Here is a 23,975-nt window from a genome sequence, read left to right as displayed (position 1 = left end):
TGACTCACAAGGAAGGCTGCATTGTGCCATCCTGACAAAGGAACCTGGGCAGGAGCTTTGCAGCACAGACTCGTTAGACAATCTCCCACAGAGGGGCAGAGGAAGACCTGTGGCTGCCTGTTAGGTGGAAGAATCAAGAAGGGGTGACATACCTCCCAGCCCTTGAGGAGGAGACTCCAATCACTGGCTCAGAAATATCAAAGCAAGAGTCTGGCCTCATTCTTTGCATTTTTTATCCCATCCACCTTTGAAGCTACTCTTAGCAAGCCGTGGCCACACCCTCAGTACTCTGATTTCTGGATCAGCCAAGACCTGGAAAATCAAAGAACCTAGAAAATCAGAAATCACTGGGTCTCCTATTGAGTAGCAGACCTTTCTCCATGCAGAAGCCTATGTCTTCTGATCTCTAGTCAGCTGCCATAAAACCCCTGGACTTAACTGTTTCTCTTTAAGAAAAAAACCAGACTGCACAGACAAGTAACAGAAGACCAATGCTAAGGGCAGCCAGAGCATAAACTTAATCTCTTGCTTGTTCCTCCTTCTGATCTTCTGATCCTCAATCCGCTCTTCCTTTCCATAGCCAGAAAAAGACCGCAGATGGATCTTACATTACACATCTGATGTGTTACTGAAAAATCATGTGTGAATCTGATTTTGTCAAACTAAATCAAATTTTAAAATGCTATTTAAAGAAATTCCATGATGAATAATCTTTTTGAAAAGACAAGAATCTCTCTAGAAGAGAGAAGAATCACATACACATTTCTTTTTTTTTCATTGAAATATATTTGACATATAACATTGTGTAAATCTAGGGTGTACAACATGTTAACTTGATACATTTATTTACTGTAATATGATTGCCATTATGTGGTAATTAGCACTTCCACCATGTTATATAACTATTATTTCTTTTTAATGGTTGGAATAACTATGTTCCAGTCTCTTAGCAAGTTTGATGGTTATAATAAAATATTGTCCATGTATATACATTTTTAAATTTTAATTTGTCTATTAAGCATTTACTAAGTGCAAAGCCCTGTGCCAGGCACTCAGGAAACACAAATATACCGACAAGCCCCCTTTCCTTTTTTTAAAAAAATTAATTTATTAATTTATTTTTGGCTGCATTGGGTCTTCGTTGCGGTGCGCGGGCTTCTCATTGCGGTGGTTTCTCTTGTTGTGGAGCACGGGCTCTAGGTGCTTGGGCTTCAGTATTTGTGGCACACGGGCTCAACAGTTGTGGCTCTCGGGCTCTAGAGTGCAGGCTCAGTAGTTGTGGTGCACAGGCTTAGTTGCTCCACAGCATGTGGGATCTCCCCGGACCAGAGCTCGAACCCGTGTCCCCTGCATTGGCAGGCGGATTCTTAACCACTGCATCACCAGGGAAGTCCTACAAGCCCCCTTTTCTCAAGAGCTTATGTCACCACTTAAAGAAAGCTTGAAACTAATTATTTATTTTCACAAAAAAGCTGAGAATAAGAAAAGCACACTTTTTTTCACATTTTAAATTTTTGGAAATTGGGAGGTGTGCTGTAATTGACGGCATCCTCCCATGGCTGTCCTCTAGCTTGCAGCTGAGACACAGCCACCGCTGCCTCTAGAGGTCAGCTGTTCCCATTTGTTGACCCTTCGGTTGAGTTGTGTGCCATGTTGGAACTACGTGTTTTGAGTGTAACTGCCATTTATAATGTCTTCAAAAGGATTACGGTATGATACACGATTCAAACCAAAGGTGATTGTATACATAGGAAGGCATGGAAATAGCAAAAGGGCATGACATTGTTACCAGGGAAGCAAATATTTCTCGTTGGAAGAATACCCCCAATTCTATAGTTTCTTGTAAAGCAACAGCCATGTGTTAAGTGATGAGAAAGCCGTGTGTCATAATATAACTGGCAGTCTCTTTTTCCCTCTAGTGTATGTGTCTTACATTGGTATATTTTATTCTTGGATATTAACAGTAAACGTACAGGCAACAAAAGCAAAAATAGACAAGTGGGACTACATCAAGCTAAAGAGCTTCAACATAGCAAAGGAAATAAGCAATAAAATGAAAAGGACACTTATGGAATGGGAGAAAATATTTATAAACCATACTTCTGAAAAGGGGTTAATATCTATAATAGATAAGGAACTCCTACAACTCAATAGCAAAAAAACAATATTAGAACACGGGCAAAGGACTTGAATAGACATTTCTCCAAAGAAGACATACAAACGGCCAACAGGTGTATGAAAAAGGTGTTCAACATCTTTAGTCATTAGGGAAGTGCAACTTAAAACCACAAGATATCACCACACATCTGTCAAAATGGCTATTATCAAAAAGACAAGAGATAGTCACTATGGAGAACAATATGGAGGTTCCTTAACAAACTAAAAATAGAACTACCATACAACCCAGCAATCCCACTAATGGGCATATACCCTGTGAAAACCATAATTCAAAAAGAGTCATGTACCACAATGTTCACTGCAGCTCTATTTACAATAGCCAGGACATGGAAGCAACCTAAGTGTCCATCGACAGATGAATAGATAAAGAAGATGTGGCACAAATATACAACGGAATATTACTCAGCCATAAAAAGAAATGAAATTGAGTTATTTGTAGTGAGGTGGATGGACCTAGAGTCTGTCACACAGAGTGAAGTAAGTCAGAAAGAGAAAAACAAATACCGTATGCTAACACATATATATGGAATCCAAAAAAAAAAATGGTTATGAAAAACCTAGGGGCAGGACAGGAATAAATACGCAGACATAGAGAATGGATTTGAGGACACGGGGAGAGGGAAGGGTAAGCTGGGACAAAGTGAGAGAGTGGCATGGACTAATATATGCTACCAAATGTAAAATAGATAGCTAGTGGGAAGCAGACACATGGCACAGGGAGATCAACTCTGTGCTCTGTGACCACCTAGAGGGGTGGGATAGGGAGGGTGGGAGGGAGACGGAAGAGGGAGGAGATATGGGGATATATGTATATGTATAGCTGATTCACTGTGTTATAAAGCAGAAACTAACACACCATTGTAAAGCAATTATACTCCAACAAAGATGTTTAAAAAAAAAAAGACGAGATAAATGTTGGTGAGGATATGGAGATATCTGAACCTGCATACACAGGTGGTAGGAATGTAAAATGGTTCAGTTACTATGGAAAACAGTATGAAGGTTCCTCAAAAAACAAAAATGGAACTACCATATGATCCAGCAATTCCACTTCTGTGTATTTATCAAAAAGAAGTGAAATCAGGATCTCAAAGAGGTACCTGCACTCCCATGTTCATTGCATCATTATTTACAATAGCCAAGATATGAAAACAACCTAAATGTCCTTGACAGATGAGCAAGAAAAGAAAATGTGGTATATCCATATAACAGAATATTATTCGGCCTTTTAAGGAAGGAAATCCTACCGTATATGACAACATGGATGAACCCAGAAGACATTACGCTCAGTGAAACAGGCCAGTCACAGAAGGACAGACACTGCACAACTGCACTTATATGAGGCACCTAAAACAGTCAGACTCGTAGAAGCAGAGGGTAACGGTGACTGCCAGGAGTTAGCAAAGGGAGAAATGGGGAGGGGCTATTCAAAATTCATAAGGTTTCAGTTGTGTAAGATGAGTAATATCTAGAGATCCATACATCAGCTCATTAAATCCTCATAAATATTAAGATAGATGCTATTCCTGTGGTACAAATAACTCCTTGCCAGGATGTCTCAGCCAGTGAGTGGAAGAATCAGAACAAGAACCTCCCTAGCTCGGCAAATTTCCAAGATGCCGGAACATTAGTCAGAGTTTGCGAGGTCAGCTCCTGCCCCGCTACGCTCTTCCCCACTCTCCACTCATTCCTCCCCGCCGTGATGAGAACAACATGCTGGAGTTTATCCCACAGGCTAAAGATCACATCGCCTGTCTGGCCTTAGCAGAGCCCTACCCTGACCATAACTATCTTCCCTCTGTCTTTCAATTATCACCTTCCAAGAACTATAAACCTAAAATGTAGGCCAGGTCTCTGGATTTTCTGCAGCAGCCTAAGGCACATGTCTTTTTTATTTTGACCAAACAGTTTCAAAATTCTGTGCTCCACCTTTCTTCTGACGTGGTCACCCAACTCTGCCATGTGTTTCCATTGTCAACCTCATAGCAACAGCCCCAGCAGAAACAAGGGCGAAGCAATCACACAAAGTCCCACAGATGGAAGCAAATGGAGACTTGCTCTATTATCCTCAGGTTCTGTAGGCTGATGATGGTTAGTTCTTAAACTTAAAAAGGATATAACATGATGAGCTGGGCATCCAAGTTAAAAAGCTACACTAGATATCATGAACTGGAAACCTAAAGTTATCTTTAGTCATATAAAAAACTATCTTCAGTGGATACAAGATGGGCAAAGAAGGAAATATTCAAGGGGAAGGGAGAAAGACCTTAATTTTACAATTTTAACTTTACCCACCCACTGCCATCTACTTCACAGAATCAAATCTATAGAGATTTATGTGCTCTTATTCCACATCACCAAATTTCAAAAAGGGAGGTGGACAACCCCAAGGAGATTGAATTTCTTTTCCAAAGTGACACAGTGAGACAGACACTCATGATTCCAGCTTCAAGTAGAATTCAGGTCTCCTAACATTTAAATAGCAACAAACCAACTCATGAACCACATACTGACCAAAATTAAAGTCAACACAACACATGATACCAACTGATATTTCTTTAGGAAAATAAAAACGGAACAATGAATTACCTATTTTAGACTTTGGTTTGTTCAAATACCACAATTTTCCATAGAAATGGGCCACACTTCATTATGCACAAGCTAATTCCTAAGTATTATGTGTAAAGATTTTCATGTGCCAGCAATATTAAATTAAAAATTAACTCATATTACTACATTATGCTCATTTCTTCAAAATGGAGAGACTGAAAAACAATTTTTTGTCTATTATATTAGTATGGTTTAGATTCAACATTAATTTGTGTTTCGACTTCACCTGAGTGGCTCAAAATCAAATTTTTCCACCAATGCAAATAATGGATCTGAGTCAGGAGGCTGCTACAACAGGCGGGCAGGAGCTGGGGTGTCTGAAATAACAGGGTCAGGTCAGTAGAAATGGAAAGAAGCTACAAATATGAGAATGGTACCAAGATTTCAAGTCTGACCAAATAGAATAGTGATGGCAGTAAAAGAGAAAAAGAATACAGGAGAAAGATGGCCAAGGTGTGGGAATAAGGAACGAGGTGTTCAGCTGGGCTGCTGAATCTCATGTGCACACATGACACCCACAGGGATGTATCCAACAGGAAGGCAGAAAGAACTCAGGTGGACTTCAAGTGAAAAGTCCAGAGTAGAGATAGACGTGGAAGCCAATATGTTAAAAGATAACTGCTGAAATCATGAGAACAACAGCAATAATACCAGATGACCGAGAGGAAGCACACAGTGAGATGAAGAAAAGCCGGCAGAGGCGCACACTGGGGTCATTAGCAATGGGAAGAGTCCGTGTGACGAAGGACAAAATGGAGCAGGTCAGGGAAGCAGAAAAAACCAAGAGAGGTTCAGGATATATTCTGGAGATGGAAAGAAAAGAGTGACCTGTGCCAGAGACCACAGAGAGGCAAGAGTGAGCGGGAGAGGAGGGCTCTTGGACTGGGTGGGTGGTCAGTGTGGTGGGACAGAAAACAACATGGCAAGAAACTGAAGAGAGAAAGGAAGGAAAGGCAGCCATGTCTACCAGCCTCCTGATAAGGCCTGAGGACGTCGGGGAGAAAGGCCTAGGACTGTAACTTGAGAGACAGCACAGCAAAGGGGATGAACCAATATTATTATGTCAACCATGCATATCAACTACGTGAAGAGCTTCAAGTACGTCTGGCAAAAGCATATGAAAACCTGGGTCTAGACAACAACCATTCTGCCCATTAAAATCTACTCCCCACTAATATATATTAAATAGATAACTAATGAGGACCTACTGTATAGCACAGGGAACTCCACTCACTACTCTGTAATGGCCTATATGGGAAAAGGATTTAAAAAAGAGTGGGTATATGTATACATATAACTGATTCACTTTGCTGTACACCTGAAACGAACACAACATTATAAATCAACTATACTCCAATAAAAATTTTTAAAAAAATCCACTCCCCCCAAACATACACTCACTCTCTCTCTCTCACGCACGCGCACACACACACACACACACACTTACTTCTAAATGAAAATGACTCTTCTAATACAAATACAAAAAAAGGACCTACATTTTATCAAAAGTGTAGATGCCATAAACTACACAGTTTGCAATACACCTTGTAAGTTTTATGTCAACATTTTACTCAAGAAATGACCTCTTAGCTTCTGAAATGCCTTGCTACTTTTATATCATTTTGACCTGAATTTGGTACTATCATAAGTCATTAGAGAAAAAAAAATCCATTAAAAATACAATTAAATTTTAGTTAACTCCAAAGTTGTATTGAAAATGTTAGCAAAGCCTTTATACTCTATACTGTGATACTTACGTTATGAAACAATTCTCAAAAGCTCCCAAATATCAAAGATTTTTCAGGCATCAATGTTCTTATCCATGTGACGTCTTAGCACATGCTTTGTGTTTACATAAAAATATGGTTTTCAATCATTAAATGACCTACAAGGTTGAAGTTATGAAAAATGGTCATGAAAGCAGCAAATACCTGAGGTACTCACAGCTGTGGAGTAGGGATTATGAGCTCCAGTATTTTCAGCCCAGCAGCCACATCCATAAAGAGCAGCCTGGGAGGAAAAATAGACAAATACAATATTTTAAGATTATTATATGTAATTACTAGCTTTCACCAGAAGACAGAAATCATACCCATCTAATAAAGTCTCATCTAATAATGATGTATAGCAAATGAGCGATAACCAGAGGTTGTGTAAGACCTACCCAAACAATGGTTCTAACATTAACAAAACTATATTTTCAGCTATGTACTAATCTAAAATTTTTCAGAAAATAGCAAAAGAAAGTTTCTTAGTCTCATCAACAGCAATTTTTTCCTTCCCTGAAAAATCTTCCCTCTATTGTAGTTTGCCAGGTGTTGCTCTTCTGGCTCCTTGAAATCACTGTGGTTGCCTTAAAATAACACTTGTCAAACTAGGTGTGAGTCAGATTTCTTGGGGAGCATGATGATAGGAACCTTGGTTCCCAGATATCCTGATGGTCTGGAGGTTGGCCCAGGGATCAGCATCATTAACCCAGGCCTAGGAGCCCAGAACGCGGGTGGTCCTCCTGCCACGCTCTAGCAAACGCTGCTTTAGGTTTTATTGCCTTTTCCCTGCCTCCTTCGGGATGGCACAACAGGAACTGCAAACAGGTATACACCGAAGGGCCCAGTATCTGCTCACCACTGTGCTAGATTCTGCCAGATAGAAAGAAAGGAGACAGAAAGGCCTGTTCAAGCTAATTGCTTTGTGAGGTGGTGGAATAAATTTATATGTCTGAAACCACCAGGAACACAATAAGCTGCTGTGGTTTTATAAAAGTGTGTGACAATCATTCCTATTTTGTTTCCAACAGTGCCACCCAGAATGTCTGGATTCACCTCTTCAATATTCACAATGATTTTCTCTGCCTTTGGAAGGGGAATCACAATTGATAACTGTTCCATTCCTTAGAAGCAGAATTAGAAAAACCCTTAGGTAGCTATTACAGAGAAATACAAGGAGGCATGGTCAAGAATATTCATTATCACCTGTTTGATAAGAATGAAATACTGAAAACAACATACATTCAATCAGTACAGAAATGGCTAAATAAACATTGGCATAGCAATATGTGGAATTTGTTTCAAACATTAGAAAAAAGGATTAAGTTTCTTAAAAAGATTTTTAAGAACTATTACAGAAGAAACTCTGAAACCTATTGAGTTAAAAAAAAAACAAACAGCAAACTACAAGACATTCAGTATTCTCTGTGATTGATAAAGGCAAAAGATACTCCCATAAAATAGTGCTGTTATATTCTAGAAACTCACTTGTGAGGACTGGAAGAAGAAGCTTAGACTGAGAATGGTGACCAGACAGACTTCAGCTTTCTATGATATTTTATTCTTTTTTACAAGGACTTCAGAACTAATTTGCTCTAATATTCTACCCAGAACAAGGATTTTCGTGAAATATTCCAGGCACTTCTGATACTGAGAACCTTACCACCTCATGTGGGAACATATACCCCTTCTGGACACTTTCCATTGGTGGAAAGTTCTTCCTTAACTTCCACCCACCAATCCTAGGTCTACTCTCTGGAAATACTTTAACCTTCCCCTAAAGTTCTCCAAACTTTTGAAAACATCTATTCTAATGCCCTGATTCTCTTTTCTCTCTCAAAGAATTTGTGAACTGCTCCCCAAGACATTGAGATGCACACACCCACCCCACTTCCCTAATGACCCTCCTTGAGAAATGATCCAGAGTCCAGGATAATTGGAGGTGAAGTCTGACCATGTTCATGTGATCCACAGTTGCCATCCCCCACTGTCAATGACAATACCCCTCTTAAAAGTAGAACCAAGAACTGAACACAACACCCCTGATATGGCAGACATATTGAAAACACCATGCTTCTAAAACACACAAGACAGCTGGGTGAGAGTGGCAACTAAAAGCTCTACGGAATTAATTCAACATATGGATTTCAGAATAAAATGGCAAACTTGTGGGATAAGCCATTCCACTGGTAGTACCTAGGCTGGGTGTTGGGTCAGCCGAAGCCTCAGAGAGCATGTGACCTCGGTGGAAGGGCCCATTCTTCCTTCACTGGAAACCCTGGATCTTAGCCCATTGCCCTTTCCATTTCCCACAATTATCTTGACCAGGAGTCTGCACCTAAAAAATAGTAAATATGGCCAAGAGGACATCCCTGAGAAGCCCAGTGGAGGCCATGAAAAGAAGTTTGTTTTACTCTTGTTTCTCCTCTCTATGCTATCTCTCCTATATTTCATGACCTAAAGTTGTCTTCCTTCTTAACCTTCTGAAATTGGTTGGGCTGAGACAGTGTTGGCTAAGATAAAAGAAAGAATCAGAGACTGTCTGTCTCTTATCCACTCCTTTGGATAAAACATAACAACCTTAAGCAGATCTTTAAAAACAAGGGCAACAGCAAAAGGCTTCCTTCTTTTTAGTAGTAAAATTTTATCAAAGCTATTATCATGCAGTAAAAGTAGGTCATACAAATGATGATATTATTATAATTTAATCTTCTCTGGGTCTTCGTTTCCTCTTTTATAAAATGACGGTAATAAAAACACCCACCTCACAGTCTTGTAGGCACACTTGCTGCACAGAGCCAGTGATTAATAAACAGCAGGCTGCAGCTGTTATTAGGAGGCACTATGATAAGCAACTGAAATGAATTATGTCATTTAACCTTCTAGAACTTTGTAAGGTAGCTATTTATCCCCATTTTATAGTTGTGGAAAGTAGAACTTAACGGCGTTGAGTAACTTGTCCATGGGGAGGGGACTGGTAAGGGGGGCGGGGTGGTTAGAATAAAGTTTTACCTAAATCCCAAATCCACACTCTTAGCCCCTTAACTCAACTGCCTGTTTGTGTGTGGGTAGGGTGAGGGTTGGGGAGAGTAGAACATAATGACAATAATTTCTCTCTCGTGTTCCGTTTGTAAGTTCTAACCATTACGATAAGCTGAGGAAGCAAACAAGTTCTAATTCAAATTGCCACTTCAGCAGCTGGGTAATACGGGTAATATGCTAAAATTTTTAAAGAGTTACTTGTGCATTTAAAATGTATATAAGAATAGCTAGTTTCAGCACATTTTTAAAAAATAATTAATCTTTGCTTCTTTAAATAGTTTGCTTGAGTATTTTGTTTCATTCTGTCCTGATCCTCAAGAAGAACGGCTCTTTACCTCCCATCTGATGCTTGCATATTTCTAGGCTTATTGCTTCTCCTCTATCTGAGCAATATAACACGATTAAGCAACTGTGTTTTCCTGTAAGCACCTTTCTTTACTCCTCCACACCCTTTCCTGATTTATCAGCTCTCACAAACTATGCATTCATAAACTAGACAAGTGGGGCAAATAAATATGCAAGGTTTTTTTTTTAATTGAGGTACAATTGACATGCATTATATTAGCTTCAGGTGTACAAAATAATCATTCAAGGCTTCCTTGGTGGCGCAGTGGTTGAGAGTCCGCCTGCCAATGCAGGGGACACGGGTTCGTGCCCCGGTCCGGGAAGATCCCACATGCTGCAGAGCGGCTGGGCCCGTAAGCCATGGTCGCTGAGCCTGCACGTCCGGAGCCTGTGCTCCGCAACAGGAGAGGGCACAACAGTGAGAGGCCCGCGGACCGCAAAAAAAAAAAAAAATCATAATAATAATAATAATCATTAAATATTTGTATATATTGCAAAATGATCACCACAATTAGTCTAATTAACATTCGTCATCATACACAGTTACAGAATTGTTTTTCTTGTAGTGAGAACTTTTAAGACCTACTCTCTTAGCAACTTTCAAATGTGTACATGTTAAGTTTTACAGTATTTCTTTTTCCAGGGCAACCCCACGTGCAGGGTTCGGTGTAATACCCTGCTAACGTAGTCCAGCACTATCCTTGGTTCTGTTGTTGCTATTTTGCTAACGAAAACAAACAAAAACCAGTAAGAAAGTCATGGGAATTGCAATGCAATGAAGGCGCCTCTGCTGGCTTTTCTCTCTCTTTCTCCACCGAGGCATCCAGATCTGATATGCCGAGCTTGGTTTTCTTATTCCAAACTTGATAAATACACAGGGCTTTATAATGTGGAAAAATACCATGACCAGACAAAGGCTTTTTATATTGAGTTCAAAGCATTTCCACATGTTGAGTAATCATTCCTCATAAATCCCCTTGTATGGTAGGCAAAGAGTAGCACAAAATTAATTATTCTTCCCTTCCCCTTCCCACCATAGGACTGTGAGTGGCTTGTCCACAATAAAGGGCAGATCAGGGGACATCACTTGGGGCTTTGCAAAGACGTCCTCCACGAAGCAGATCACTCTGCTCCAAGCACTAGCTCACCACCGTGTCCAAAGCAACTGTGACACTGACTCTTCTTCAAACATGGGAGACAAAGCATACAGAGCATGCCAAGAGGTGCTACAGATGCAACACGAGATCCAAGCACTGAGCTTAAGCACACCCTGTGCAACAACTTTAACAGATTCTGTGAGGGTGTCCAATTCATTTGTTCACTCAACAAATATTTATTAAGGCTGTAAGTAATGTGCCAAATTGGTTTATTCCCAGAAAGGTTATTAGATCAAATGGATTGTTAAATTTCATTCTCAGTTGGGTACTAAAGGCTGGATGGAGATGGGGAGTCAGGGGTGAAGAAGATGTACAAGTGAACAGGGAATAAGCCAGTTGCACATAAATTAGACCCTTCTATCTCAATTTCTCAAGTGGTATCATGTGTTGGTGACTTGGACTACTAGTCAGTCTATAAAATAGCTGAAATGCCTAATCAGAGGAGGGATTAGAGGGTCAAAATGTTACTGTTCCTTGAATGGAGGAAATACAAAATGTAACTCTAAAACTGTTTTTCCACCTGGAAAGCAAGCAGCCATATAGTCAGGTGCTGGATCCTAAAGAGAATGACATTTACAAAGAAAGAAAATGGAAATGGATGCACGTTTATTAAATGTCTGATAAATGCCCAGGCCAGTAGCTAGCCTGCTGAAAGTAGCCAAACATAGGATTACCAATTATAAAGATCAGGAAGAACCCTATTACTGTGAGATAGGTTTTAATTTTAGAAAGAATCCTGAACAGGTATTTGATGATTTATACTACATAAGTGCTAAGAACAATAATCATTTGTTTTTTCTAAAGAAAAAAAAAATATCTCTACTGGTTCAAAAACTTGTGGGCTAGAAAATTCCATGTTCCGACTTGGAAAACTAGTTTAAAAACCCCAGAATCACTTACCTGCCCCACTCTCCCTGGATGTTTCAAGGCCAAGCCTCCACTGGAGACGGCGGCAGCCACGTTCCCTTCATGGTCCACGACCACAGCGCCCACCGTGTCCAAAGTGCCTGAGTCATTCTCCTGCAGAGCAAAAGTGGCCAGAGCGTTCGCTAAGCACAGCGTGTGACAATGATGGGACCACACAGCACTTGTCAGGACAATCATGACATAACAAAATCTGAGCTAATCCTTAACTGGAACATTCAGCAATCTCCTGAAATTATTTATTATCAAGTTGCCACTTAATCCGGTTCAAGTCAAAACTTATTTTCCACTGTAAGATCCTGAACCAAGGGTGTCTGGTTGCTTTTCTCTAATAAAAAGCCTAATGTGCCTTTCTAAGGGAGGAAGAAAAAAACAATTTAATATAAATTACAGTATATCGCCGTGTCTCCTTAATCTCAAGAATTAAGTTCACGATTGAGAATTTATAGAGGAAAAGATCTATGATGTAAGTGAACTAATAAATGTCCTTATTAGTATTTTTTAAATATTATATACAAATTTCTAAAAGTAATATATTCAGCACAATAAATGAAGAGAGTGACATTTCTAGTCTTGGTGTAGACCATGCTACAATTTTCTTTTATAATTCCTTCCTTGTGAGAAAATGGCAAGCTCCCTTCTCTGCTATATTAATAACATGGTTGCCAATCATATGGCAGAAAACTGCACATTCTTGGGAGGCATCTTTGTGTTTCTGTGTCTTATTCCAGGTGCCACATGCTTATTAAGGCATTTCACATGTAGTGACCACAAGCAGCTGTCTCCTACCTCAAAGATTTCTGGTTCACCTGTGCAAGGCAGACAAACTTTACACTGCTGGATAAAAATCAAAAGTAAAGGAAGTGGGAACAAAGTTTCATGAAAAATTATCTTTTTTATGTATTAAAAAGGAGGGCTACTACAGGTCTTTAGGCTCATAGCGGTCATGGTGGTACTCTTACACTAGGGCACTGGTGCCCCAGAACCTGAGACCCCTACCCTCACCCTAGCACTCAAGTCTGTATGAAAGAGTCAGGCAGAAGCCCATGTTCAATGAGACCAGCTCTCCCTCCTGTGTGGTTTATGCTCATACTACTTACTGAGCAAGACATCATTTGTGCTGAGGAGGTACCTGCCGGAGTGGTTTTTGAAATACCACATTAAGGCTAGCCCCAGAAAAGTCAATGGGATCCCAAGGCTGCCTCAGAAGCTGAAAAACATTGAAGGGAGTTTTGAAATATTGGAAGCAGAATGCAAACAAAAGATTTTTCCTTAAAGGAAACTAGAAGAGGCAGAGCATGCCACAATGAATATTATATTAAGTCTATTAGGAGAAGGTATATCTAGATGTTTGCATTTCTTTGGTTATTTCTCTAAATTCTAACTCCCCTTAAATATGCTGTTCCACTATGACAGTACTTACTTTGATACAACAGGTGTAACTGACTGAAATGAGTGCTGTGTCCCTACTCTCCCTTTTAACAGCAGCTGGGGAAGACCAGCCAGTGGATCAACATGGCCATATCCCAGAATATCACAGTTCTTCTGGTGGTAGGTTGTCTGACTTTTAAGGATAATTTCCTAACCTGACTGTAAACCTCTGAGGAAAGGTCTGATCCACTGTTTCATTCTGCAAACAGCAGACATTCAGGACATCCTTATTCTTTAAGACAACCCTCAGAATGGGAGAAAATATTTGCAAACAAAGCAACCAACAAGGGATAATCTCCAAAATATACAAACAGCTCATGCAGCTCAATATCAAAAAAACAAATAACCCAATCAAAAGATCTAAATAGGCATTTCTCCAAAGAACACATACAGATGGCCAAAAAGCACATGAGAAGATACTCAACATCACTAATTACTAGAGAAATGAGAATCAAAACTACAATGAGGTATCACCTCACATCGGTCAGAATGGCCATCATCAAAAAATCTTCAAACAATATATGCTGGAGAGGGTGTGGAGAAAAGGGAACCCTCCTACACTGTTGGTGGGAATGTAAATTGGTACAGTCACTATGGAGAACAGTATGGAGGTTCCTTATAAACCTAAAAATAGAGCTACCATATGACTCAGCAATCCCACTCCTAGGCATATAGCTGGAGAAAACCAGAATTTGAAAGGATGCATGCACCCCGATATTCACTGCAGCACTATTTACGATAGTCAGTCCATCGACAGAGGAATGGATAAAGATGTGGTACATCTTCTAAATGTCCATCGACAGAGAAATGGATAAAGAAGATGTGGTACATATATACAATAGAATATTACTCAGCCATAAAAAGAAACGAAATAGTGTCATTTGCAGAGACATGGAGAGACCTAGAGACTGTCATACAGAGTGAAGTAAGTCAGAAAGAGTAAAACAAATATCGTATATTATCGCTTATATGTGGAATCTAAAAAAATGGTACAGATGAACTTATCAGCAAAGCAGAAATAGTCACAGATGTAGACAACAAACTTACGGTTATCAAGGGGGGAAGAAGGGGTGGGACAAATTGGGAGATTGGAATTGACACGTATACACCACTATGCATAAAGTAGATAACTAATGGGAACCTACTGTTTAGCACAGGGAACTCTACTCAATGATCTGTGGTGACCTAAATGAGAAGGAAATCTAAGAAAGAGTGTATATATGTATACATATAACTGATTCGCTTTACTGTACAGCAGAAACTAACACAGCATTGTAAAGCAACTATACTCCAATAAAAATTTAAAAAATAAAAATAAAATAAATTTGGAGTGGGCTTCCCTGGTGGCGCAGTGGTTGAGACTCCACCTGCCGATGCCAGGGGACACGGGTTCGTGTCCCGGTCCGGGAAGATCCCACATGCCACGGAGCAGCTAGGCCCGTGAGCCATGGCCGCTGGGCCTGCGCGTCCGGAGCCTGTGCTCCACAGCGGGAGAGGCCACAGCAGTGAGAGGCCCGCGTACAGCAAAAAATAATAAATAAATAAATAAATTTGGAGTAAATAAAGCACATCTGTATCCCTGGTGTAACAAAAGCAAGCCCAGTAAGTGACGATATATGCCCTGCCATTCTAACATCAGTCTTCCATCTCCTTTTCTCAAGATTCAATTTCATACAAGGCCAGAGAATGACACTATCTTAGGGAAGATTAACAATAATCAGGTTTACTCATTTGGTATAGACTAAGTGGAGTCTGTCTTCTTTGGTAGATAAGATGGAATTATCAAAGTAAAGAAATTCATTGGACACACTTTATTCCAGAAAAGAGAGATAATCCTAAAGCCAAATGTATTTTTAAGATGAACATTTGTTTCATTTTTCTAAGAAATAATTCCTAAATCTTTATATCCTTGTAACCTCAGACAGAGATTGTTTCTTGTTCAGATGCCAAGTCTTATGTCATCTACAGGAGGGCTTCTCAAACTTTAATGTGCATACAAATCAACTGGAGAATCTGTTTAAATGCAGATTATGATGGAGTAATCTAGAGTCAGTCACGACTGTACATCTAAAAGCCTCCGAGTGATGCTGATGCTACTGCTCCATGGACCCTACTTTGAGAAACAAGGTCTGATAACATCCCACAAGGTCATTATCAGCCAGATGTCTGCTCTACTCATTCTAAGGCAAATAATTTTATAGGCACAAATCTGCTGAAGGAGAAATTTAAACCACCTAAGACCAACATTATGTCAGCATAAAAGATTTAAACTCTATCTTGTTCAACTACCAACTGGCAGCATATCACCACAACCATAACACCATGGACATACTACAAAGTATTTTAAAGTATGATCTTATTAATCTTACTGGTTCTTTTAGAAATAGACAACTCTCATGCAAATAAAGAGGCACTATAAAATAACTTCCCTCAAAAACAGCAACAACAAAGTCAGGAAAGGGTATTCTTTATTAGTTCTTTTTTTATTCACTGTGACTGCTGATCCTACTCAAACATTCTATAAAGTAGAATCTTACTGAGGGGACACATAACAGATACATAATGATATACATTATCTGTAAAACAATTCTCTTAGCATTTCAATCAGGATATTGTGAACTATAACTCTTATCCCTAACCAAACTACTATAGAAAGCCACAAAAGGATTATACATAGATGGATTTACTGTAACTTGTTTTTCAAAAATGAAAAATCAAGCGAAAAATAGAGAATCCTGTTCCAAATTAAGCTAAATATTCCTAATGGCTTGCAACACCTGCAAAAATCAGAATTACTTCATAAATATTCAAGAATTAGTTCACAGATTTCACACACTGAAAAGCAACTTGAAGGATGATGAAATAACATTTAAGCATTTTTATGAAGTGCAGATAAACTGAGTGAAAAACACTGGTATTTTGGCTATAATAATTTCACAGAGCTCGTTTGTACAAGAATGAAATCTAAGAAAGGCTAAAAACACACAATGACTTTTATTATATAGAGCTGCTATTATACTCTTACACTCCATAAATACTTAGAAGTACATGCACCACATAGATACACATGGACCTATTGTCCCTGACTGAAACATGCTAGTTGCATTAATTTTTTAGATAAAATTGTGACTAAAAAGCAGTGGCATAAACTATAGTTCCCATCAGAATAAACACATGTACATAAAGTTGGCATAGAGATTGCATGTGCTATGGAAAAGACTGAAATAAAACTTTCTTGAAGTAACCAAGGATCTAGTAATCTCTGTTGGGCTTAATGTCAAAAGTTTTCATTTTTCTTGCTCCAAGTTGGAGATGGCTATTACACAGTTATTGTAAGAATTAAATTAAGTAACATGTGTAAACTAATAAATCCATCAGAACAAAATGTAGGTACTTTCCACATGAAAATTAAGCCTCTAACCTGAACTCTGAAACCTGCCAAGAGACACCATCTATCAGTTACTTATCTCATTAACTTGGTCTTTCTTCTGTACAGAATTACTCAAATATCAAATAGCTAAAATATAAGAATAATATCTCAAGTGTAAAAGCGCATCCTGAAACTGATGTATGGTGGGATTATTCTAATGCAATAATAATACGTTGTTGTTGTTTTTTTAAAGATACCAAACCTTCCCAGTACACCTCTGTTAGGCTGAAAGCAACATTATGATTGGCCTGAGCTTCCACTTGAGAAACACAGCTGACTTAACGCCCTCTGTGACAGCACAGTAACTTCAGCATAAAGCTTTACCACCTTCGAGCATCCTAAAGATGGAATGATACCTCTGGCTACAAGAGACTTAGATCTGGCTCCAGGTCTATCTCCTAAAACCAGCCCCCTACAGTGGGGTCACTGTGGGCTCAGAGTATATCAGCTGTGTGTGTAAAAGAAGTACAATTTAGCGAGAATTATCTACTTTCAAGTATCTGGCTTGGCTGAAACCAAGGAAAATTTGGATATAAGAATATCCAGTGACCCTTCAGAAAACCACCCTTCTGATGTCCAATACTACAAATGATGTTTCTGTAAGCTACAGTCATAATGTCTATTTTTAAATAATCCTTGATTTTCTTTGCTTAATAAATATGCATTAAAATTTTTGCAGCACTATATAATTAGTGCCAAATGTATCTAAAACAGAGAAAACAAATATATTATATAAAAATCTCTATTATTAATTCCCTAAATCACTCAACTCTGAAAACAGAAACATTTTCAGCTCAAAATAAAAATAAAGTGTGTTAACAATGCTTTTAAGGGGCTTTAATATATCTGGATTACAGCTTTAATTATAAATTCATATCATAACAAGTTCCAGAGGATTACCCCAAAATTCCAGACTCTCAAAGGACAATGTTTTCCAACTGGCAGAATTCCTATATAGTGTTCTGGTGGCTAATCTCAGTTGTTGTTTTTTTTTTAATAATCTTACAAATAATGAATTACAGATTTTTTTCTCTTCAAAATGGAACCGTTTGAGAGCCTCAGTGTACATGTTGAGTGAGCACGTGTAAGTGATGGTAGAGACCAGATGAACATACTCATGACTTAGATTAGTACACAGTTGAACAGTAAAAACCACCACAATGATAGCTTTACACAGCTTTAAATCATTTTTACTCTTATTCATATGTTGTTTAATTAATATTATTTATTTGAACTCATAATGAACCACTGGTTAAGGATAGCAACCTAAGATATACTGGAGTTGAAATAAAAATTAAGGAATTTAAGAATGATGATAATTCTGACAAGTTCCTTAAGATAATATTAACTAGATCATTAAATTGCATCCATTTGATAAAAACACTTATAGAATACATCTCAATGACTTAAAATCAGTTTAAAAATTAATGATGAATATATCTAATTTGGCTTCTTGTTTTTCTGGAATAAGTATTACTCACAATTTTAAAATTCTAAATCAAAAAAAATTTAATTCTAAATGAAATATACACACCTAGCTGTGACCCAGCAACTACAGTCCTAAATATTTATCCAAGAGAAAGCAAAATATATATGACAAAAGACTTGTCAAGAATGTTTATAGCACCTTAGTCAAACTGCAAGAGTCAAAACCTGGAAACAACCCAAATGTCTATCAAGAGGGGAATGGGTCCACAAACTGTGATACAGGCAACAGTGGAGGACTGCTCAGCAATAAAAAAGAACTAGTGATATGTATAACAATATGGATAATCTTTTAGATGTATGCTGAGTAAAAGAAGCTGGACACAAGAGAGTACATAATATATGATCCCATTCATCTGAAGTTTTAGAACAGGTAAAAGAATGGTGAAAAAGAATCAGAAAAATAGTTGTCTTGGGAAGGAGGCGTGGACTATGAAGGGGCGTGAGGAAACTTTCTAGAGTAGTAGCAATATCATATCTTGTTACATGGTTGTATACACATATCAAAATTCATCAAATTATACACTTAAGATTGTGTGTGTGTTGCTGCTTGTTAAGTTTTACCTTAAAAAAAGAAATCAACAGCTGATGTATCTATTTTAAAGTACACAACCAAGAATTCAAAACGTCAGGTCATGAACAAATTTTTCAACTTTTTCCTAATAGTATAATACAGTTATATTTATGTAACATTTAATACACATTTGATTGCAATTGTAAGCAAGTGGGGGTGATGGAAAATATGAAAGAGATAGTAAAAAATATGAATGAGAAAAAGTCTACTGTATGCCCAACTGGAAAGAATTGACAGAATAGAGAAGTGAAAATATTTAAAGAGAAAATAGCTCAAATTTCCCCAGAACTGATGAAAAACAAGAATCCAGATCTCGTGGAAGCCAGAGAGAAAGAAAAGGAGCCAGATAGAAAGGAAAGCTCACCACAACAGAATGAAGGCAGAATTCCCAAAGTCCAATGGGAACCAGAAGGCACTGGTGTATTTTCAAGGTACTCAGAGAAAAGTAACTATAAACCTAGAAGTGGGTACCTAACAAAATTACCTTTTAGGAACAAAAATAAAATAAATACACTTATAAATAAAAAAATAAAATTCGTTTACCACCAAGAGACCTGCACTTAATGAAATCCTAAAGGACCATTCTATTTAATACTGCAAACTGCCCTCCTTCTAATCCTCCCTACCACCTTCTCATAGGTATTCCTAACCTTCCTTTCTTGACTCTACTTTATCTTTTTCCCATAACATGTCATCATCTTCTAAAATATACCACATATTTTCATATTATTTAAACTGCCAATCTCCCCCGAGACTGGAAGCTCGACAAAGGCAGTAATCTTTGTATGTTTTAGGGACTTCCCTGGTGGCCCAGTGGTAAAGAATCCTCCTTCCAATGCAGGGAACATGGGCTCGATCCCTGGTTGGGGAACTAAGATCCCACATGCCACGCAGCAACTGAAACCCACGTGTCACAACTACTGAGCCCGCATGCCGCAATCTACAGAGCCCACACACCCTGGAGCCCACACACCCTGGAGTCCACGCATGACAATTAGAGAGACAAAACCCGCATACCACAACTAGAGAGAAGCCCGGGCGCCACAACTGGAGAGCAGCCCATGCCTCAGTGAAAGATCCCACATGCCTCAACGAAGACCCTGTGTGCTGCAACTAAGACCCACCACAGCCAAAAAAAATAAAGAAGATAAAGAAATAAAGAAATAAATTTTTTAAATCTTTGTATGTTTTATTCACTAACATACGCTAAGCACCCAGAAAAGTACCTGATACCTCTTAAGCACTCAATAAATACCTGTTGAATAAATGAATTAATAAACAAATGAATGATATACTTTAAGAAGAAGGAAAATAACTGCTGTCATACGAATGTGTCCTTCCAAAATTTACATGTTGAAATCCTAATCCCCAAGGTGATAGTATTAGGGGGTGGGGCACTGGAAGATGATTATGTCATGAAGGCAGAGTCCTCATGAATGGGATTATGCCATTCTAGAAGAAGCCCAAGAAGCTCCCTTGTCCCTTCTGCCATGTAAGGTTATAGCAAAAAGATAGCCATCTAGGAAGTGGGTCCTCACCAGACACCAAATCTGCCTACGCCTTGACGTTGGACTTCCCAGCCTCTAGAACTGTGATAAATAAATTTCTATTGTTTGTAAGCCATCCGGTCTCTGGTATTTTGTTATAGCAGTCTGAAAGGACTAAGACAATAATCCAAGAAGGAGAAGGACATTCAGGAATGAAACGAGGAATAGGTAAGCAAATAAAATGGCAAAACTTCATGTAAATCAAAATTAATATTGTCTTTAAAAATAATAATGGTTAGAGACTTCCCTTGTGGTGCAGTTGTTAAGAATCCACCTGCCAGTGCAGGGGACACGGGTTCGAGCCCTGGACCAGGAAGATTCCACATGCCGTGGAGCAACTAAGCCTGTGTGCCACAACTACTGAGCCTCCACTCTAGAGCCCGCGTGCCACAACTACTGAAGCCCACGTGCCTAGAGCCCATGCTCCACAACAAAGAGTAGCTCCCGCTCACCACGGCTAGAGAAAGCCCGTGCGCAGCAACAAAGACCCCACGCAGCCAAAAATAAATAAAAAATAATAATGGTTATTATTAGAAGGTCAAGATTGGGTTTTAAAATCTGGCTATATGTTATTTATCAGAGACACACTTGAAAATTAAGGATATGGAAAAGCTGGAAGTAAGAGGACAGGGAAAAGAGAGAGAGATACCAAGCAGGTACCAATCCAAACAACGCAGATATATTAACATCAAGAAAATTAAGTTTTAAGACAAAAAGTTAATAGAACTAAAGGGTCTCTAAGTGATAAATACTGAAAGTTTAGATACACCAGGGAGATATAGTAATTCTAAATTTGTATGTACCTAAAATAAAAAATAGCCTCAAATGTACGTAAAGCAAAAACAGAGCAACAAACAGAAATCAGCAAACCATAATACCTCACAATGAGATATTTTAACACATTTCTCCCAACTATGAATAGGTCAAATGACCATAATAATAATCAGTAAGAAATAAAAGATCTGAACAGCATATTAAAAAGCTTAATTAGATAGGCATTCACAGAATTCTGTACCAATTAGACTGGAAGCATTCTTTTCAAACACAAATCAATACTTACAAAAATTGACCATACATTAATCCATAAACTAAATCACAACAAATTTCAAGAAACATTATCAAGGCACAAAAACAGAAATATAGATCAATGGAACAGGATAGAAAGCCCAGAGATAAACCCACACACATATGGACACCTTATCTTTGATAAAGGTGGCAAGAATATACAGTGGAGAAAAGACAGCCTCTTCAATAAGTAGTGCTGGGAAAAATGGACAGGTACATGTAAAAGTATGAAATTAGAACACTCCCTAACACCATACACAAAAATAAACCCAAAATGGATTAAAGAACTAAATGTAAGCCCAGACACTCTCAAACTCTTAGAGGAAAACATAGGCAGAACACTCTATGACATAAATCACAGCAAGATCCTTTTTGAACCACCTCCTAGAGAAATGGAAATAAAAACAAAAATACACAAATGGGACCTAATGAAACTTAAAAGCTTTTGCACAGCAAAGGAAACCATAAACAAGAACAAAAGACAACCCTCAGAATAGGAGAAAATATTTGCAAATGAAGCAACTGACAAAGGATTAATCTCCAAAATTTACAAGCAGCTCATGCAGCTCAATAACAAAAAAACAAACAACCCAATCCAAAAATGGACAGGAGACCTAAATAGACATTTCTCCAAAGAAGATATACAGATTGCCAACAAACACATGAAAGAATGCTCAACATCATTAATCATTAGAGAAATGCAAATCAAAACTACAATGAGATATCTTCTCACACCATTCTGACACTGGTCAGAATGGCCATCATCAAAAAATCTAGAAACAATAAATGCTGGAGAGGGTGTGGAGAAAAGGGAACCCTCTTGCACTGTTGGTGGGAATGTAAATTGATACAGCCACTATGGAGAACAGTATGGAGGTTCCTTAAAAAACTACAAATAGAACTACCATATGACCCAGCAATCCCACTACTGGGCATATACCCTGAGAAAACCATAATTCAAAGAGTCATGTACCACAATGTTCACTGCAGCTCTATTTACAATAGCCAGGACATGGAAGCAACCTAAGTGTCCATCGACAGATGAATGGATAAAGATGTGGCACATATATACAATGGAATATTACTCAGCCATAAAAAGAAATGAAATTGAGTTATGTGTAGTGAGGTGGATGGACCTAGCGTCTGTCATATGGAGTGAAGTAAGTCAGAAAGATAAAAACAAATACCATATGCTAACACATATATGTGGAATCTACGGGAAAAAAAAAAACCAAAACAAAAGATCATGAAGAACCTAGGGGTAAGATGGGAATAAAGACACAGACCTACTAGAACATGGACTTGAGGATATGGGGAGGGGGAAGGGTAAGCTGTGACAAAGTGAGAGAGTGGCATGGACATACATACAATACCAAATGTAAAATAGATAGCTAGTGGGAAGCAGCCGCATAGCACAGGGAGATCAGCTCGGTGCTTTGTGACCACCTAGAGTGGTGGGATAGGGAGGGTGGGAGGGAAGGAGACGCAAGAGGGAAGAGATATGGGAATATATGTATATGTATAACTGATTCACTTTGTTATAAAGCAGAAACTAACACACCATTGTAAAGCAATTATACTCCAATAAAGATGTTAAAAAAAAAAGGAAAAAGAAACATTATCGAACAGAATACACTCTCTGACTACAATACAATTAAGTTAGGAGTCAATAAACGTAAATAAAATTTAAAAATTAAGAAAGAAAAAAGTACCTCTAAATAACTTATGGATCAAATAAGAAATCTAAATAGAAACAAAAATATTTAAAAATGAATGATAATAAAAATATTGCATTTCAAAACTTGTGAGAGATATAGTAAAAGTAGCACTTAGAGGGAAATTAATACCCAAAATATTAATATTAGAAAAGGAAACAAAATTAATAAGCTACGTGTCCAACTAAACAAGTTAGAAAGCGAATAAGATAAACACAAGGAGAAAAAACAGAGATAAGATGAAAAATCAATGAAAGAGGAATAAACACTAGGTGAAAAGATCCAAAAAGGAATAAAATAAATAAAAAGGAAAAAGAAGGGCAAAATTGATTCTGTGACAAAACAATTTGTGGTTTTAAACCTCAGCAAAGGCCTGGCCCTCCTGCCTTCTCCTCCAGTATGAGCCTTGGCTCTTCCGGAGTAACAGCAGATACTATTAAACTCCACACTATAGATGGCATCCTGACTCGCTTGCACTTCATCCAGTGCAAATATTGCTCTCTCCTCCCCTACCCTTGCCCCACATCAAAACGCTGCCCTTCTTCAAGTCCCAGGGCCTCAGTAACTCCAGAAAAGGTCTCCTGAATCATTTCCCATCCACATGGGGGCCCTGGCCCTAAAAGTACAACCTAAACCCCTGTGTGTAAGACTTTTATACACTGACTTGTTCTAAGCTCTTTGGTGGCTTGTCTTCCCCCACTTCCAC

At 38.5% G+C, this 23,975-nt stretch overlaps 1 protein-coding gene across 12 annotated transcripts in view; it reads right to left on the bottom strand.

The window, feature by feature from the left end:
* TASP1 (taspase 1) overlaps positions 1-23,975 on the bottom strand; it is a 273,636-nt gene that overhangs the window by 160,654 nt on the left and 89,007 nt on the right. For 10 of the 12 annotated variants that reach the window (XM_027118160.1, XM_027118163.1, XM_027118169.1 and 7 more), the window contains 2 exons: positions 11,999-12,118; positions 6,720-6,798 (listed from right to left, as the gene is read on the bottom strand). In XM_027118160.1, the coding sequence (XP_026973961.1) occupies positions 6,720-6,798; positions 11,999-12,118 (199 nt within the window). The remainder of the gene's footprint in view (positions 1-6,719; positions 6,799-11,998; positions 12,119-23,975) is intronic. The other 2 variants (XR_003435171.1, XM_027118165.1) reach the window with 2 other exon arrangements.

This window comes from Aethalodelphis obliquidens, unplaced genomic scaffold (assembly GCF_003676395.1).
Source record: "Aethalodelphis obliquidens isolate GAN/ISIS:26980383/991018 unplaced genomic scaffold, ASM367639v1 scaffold18, whole genome shotgun sequence".
NCBI classification, from domain to species: domain Eukaryota; kingdom Metazoa; phylum Chordata; class Mammalia; order Artiodactyla; family Delphinidae; genus Aethalodelphis; species Aethalodelphis obliquidens.
This window is presented reverse-complemented; position numbering and strand designations above follow the sequence as displayed.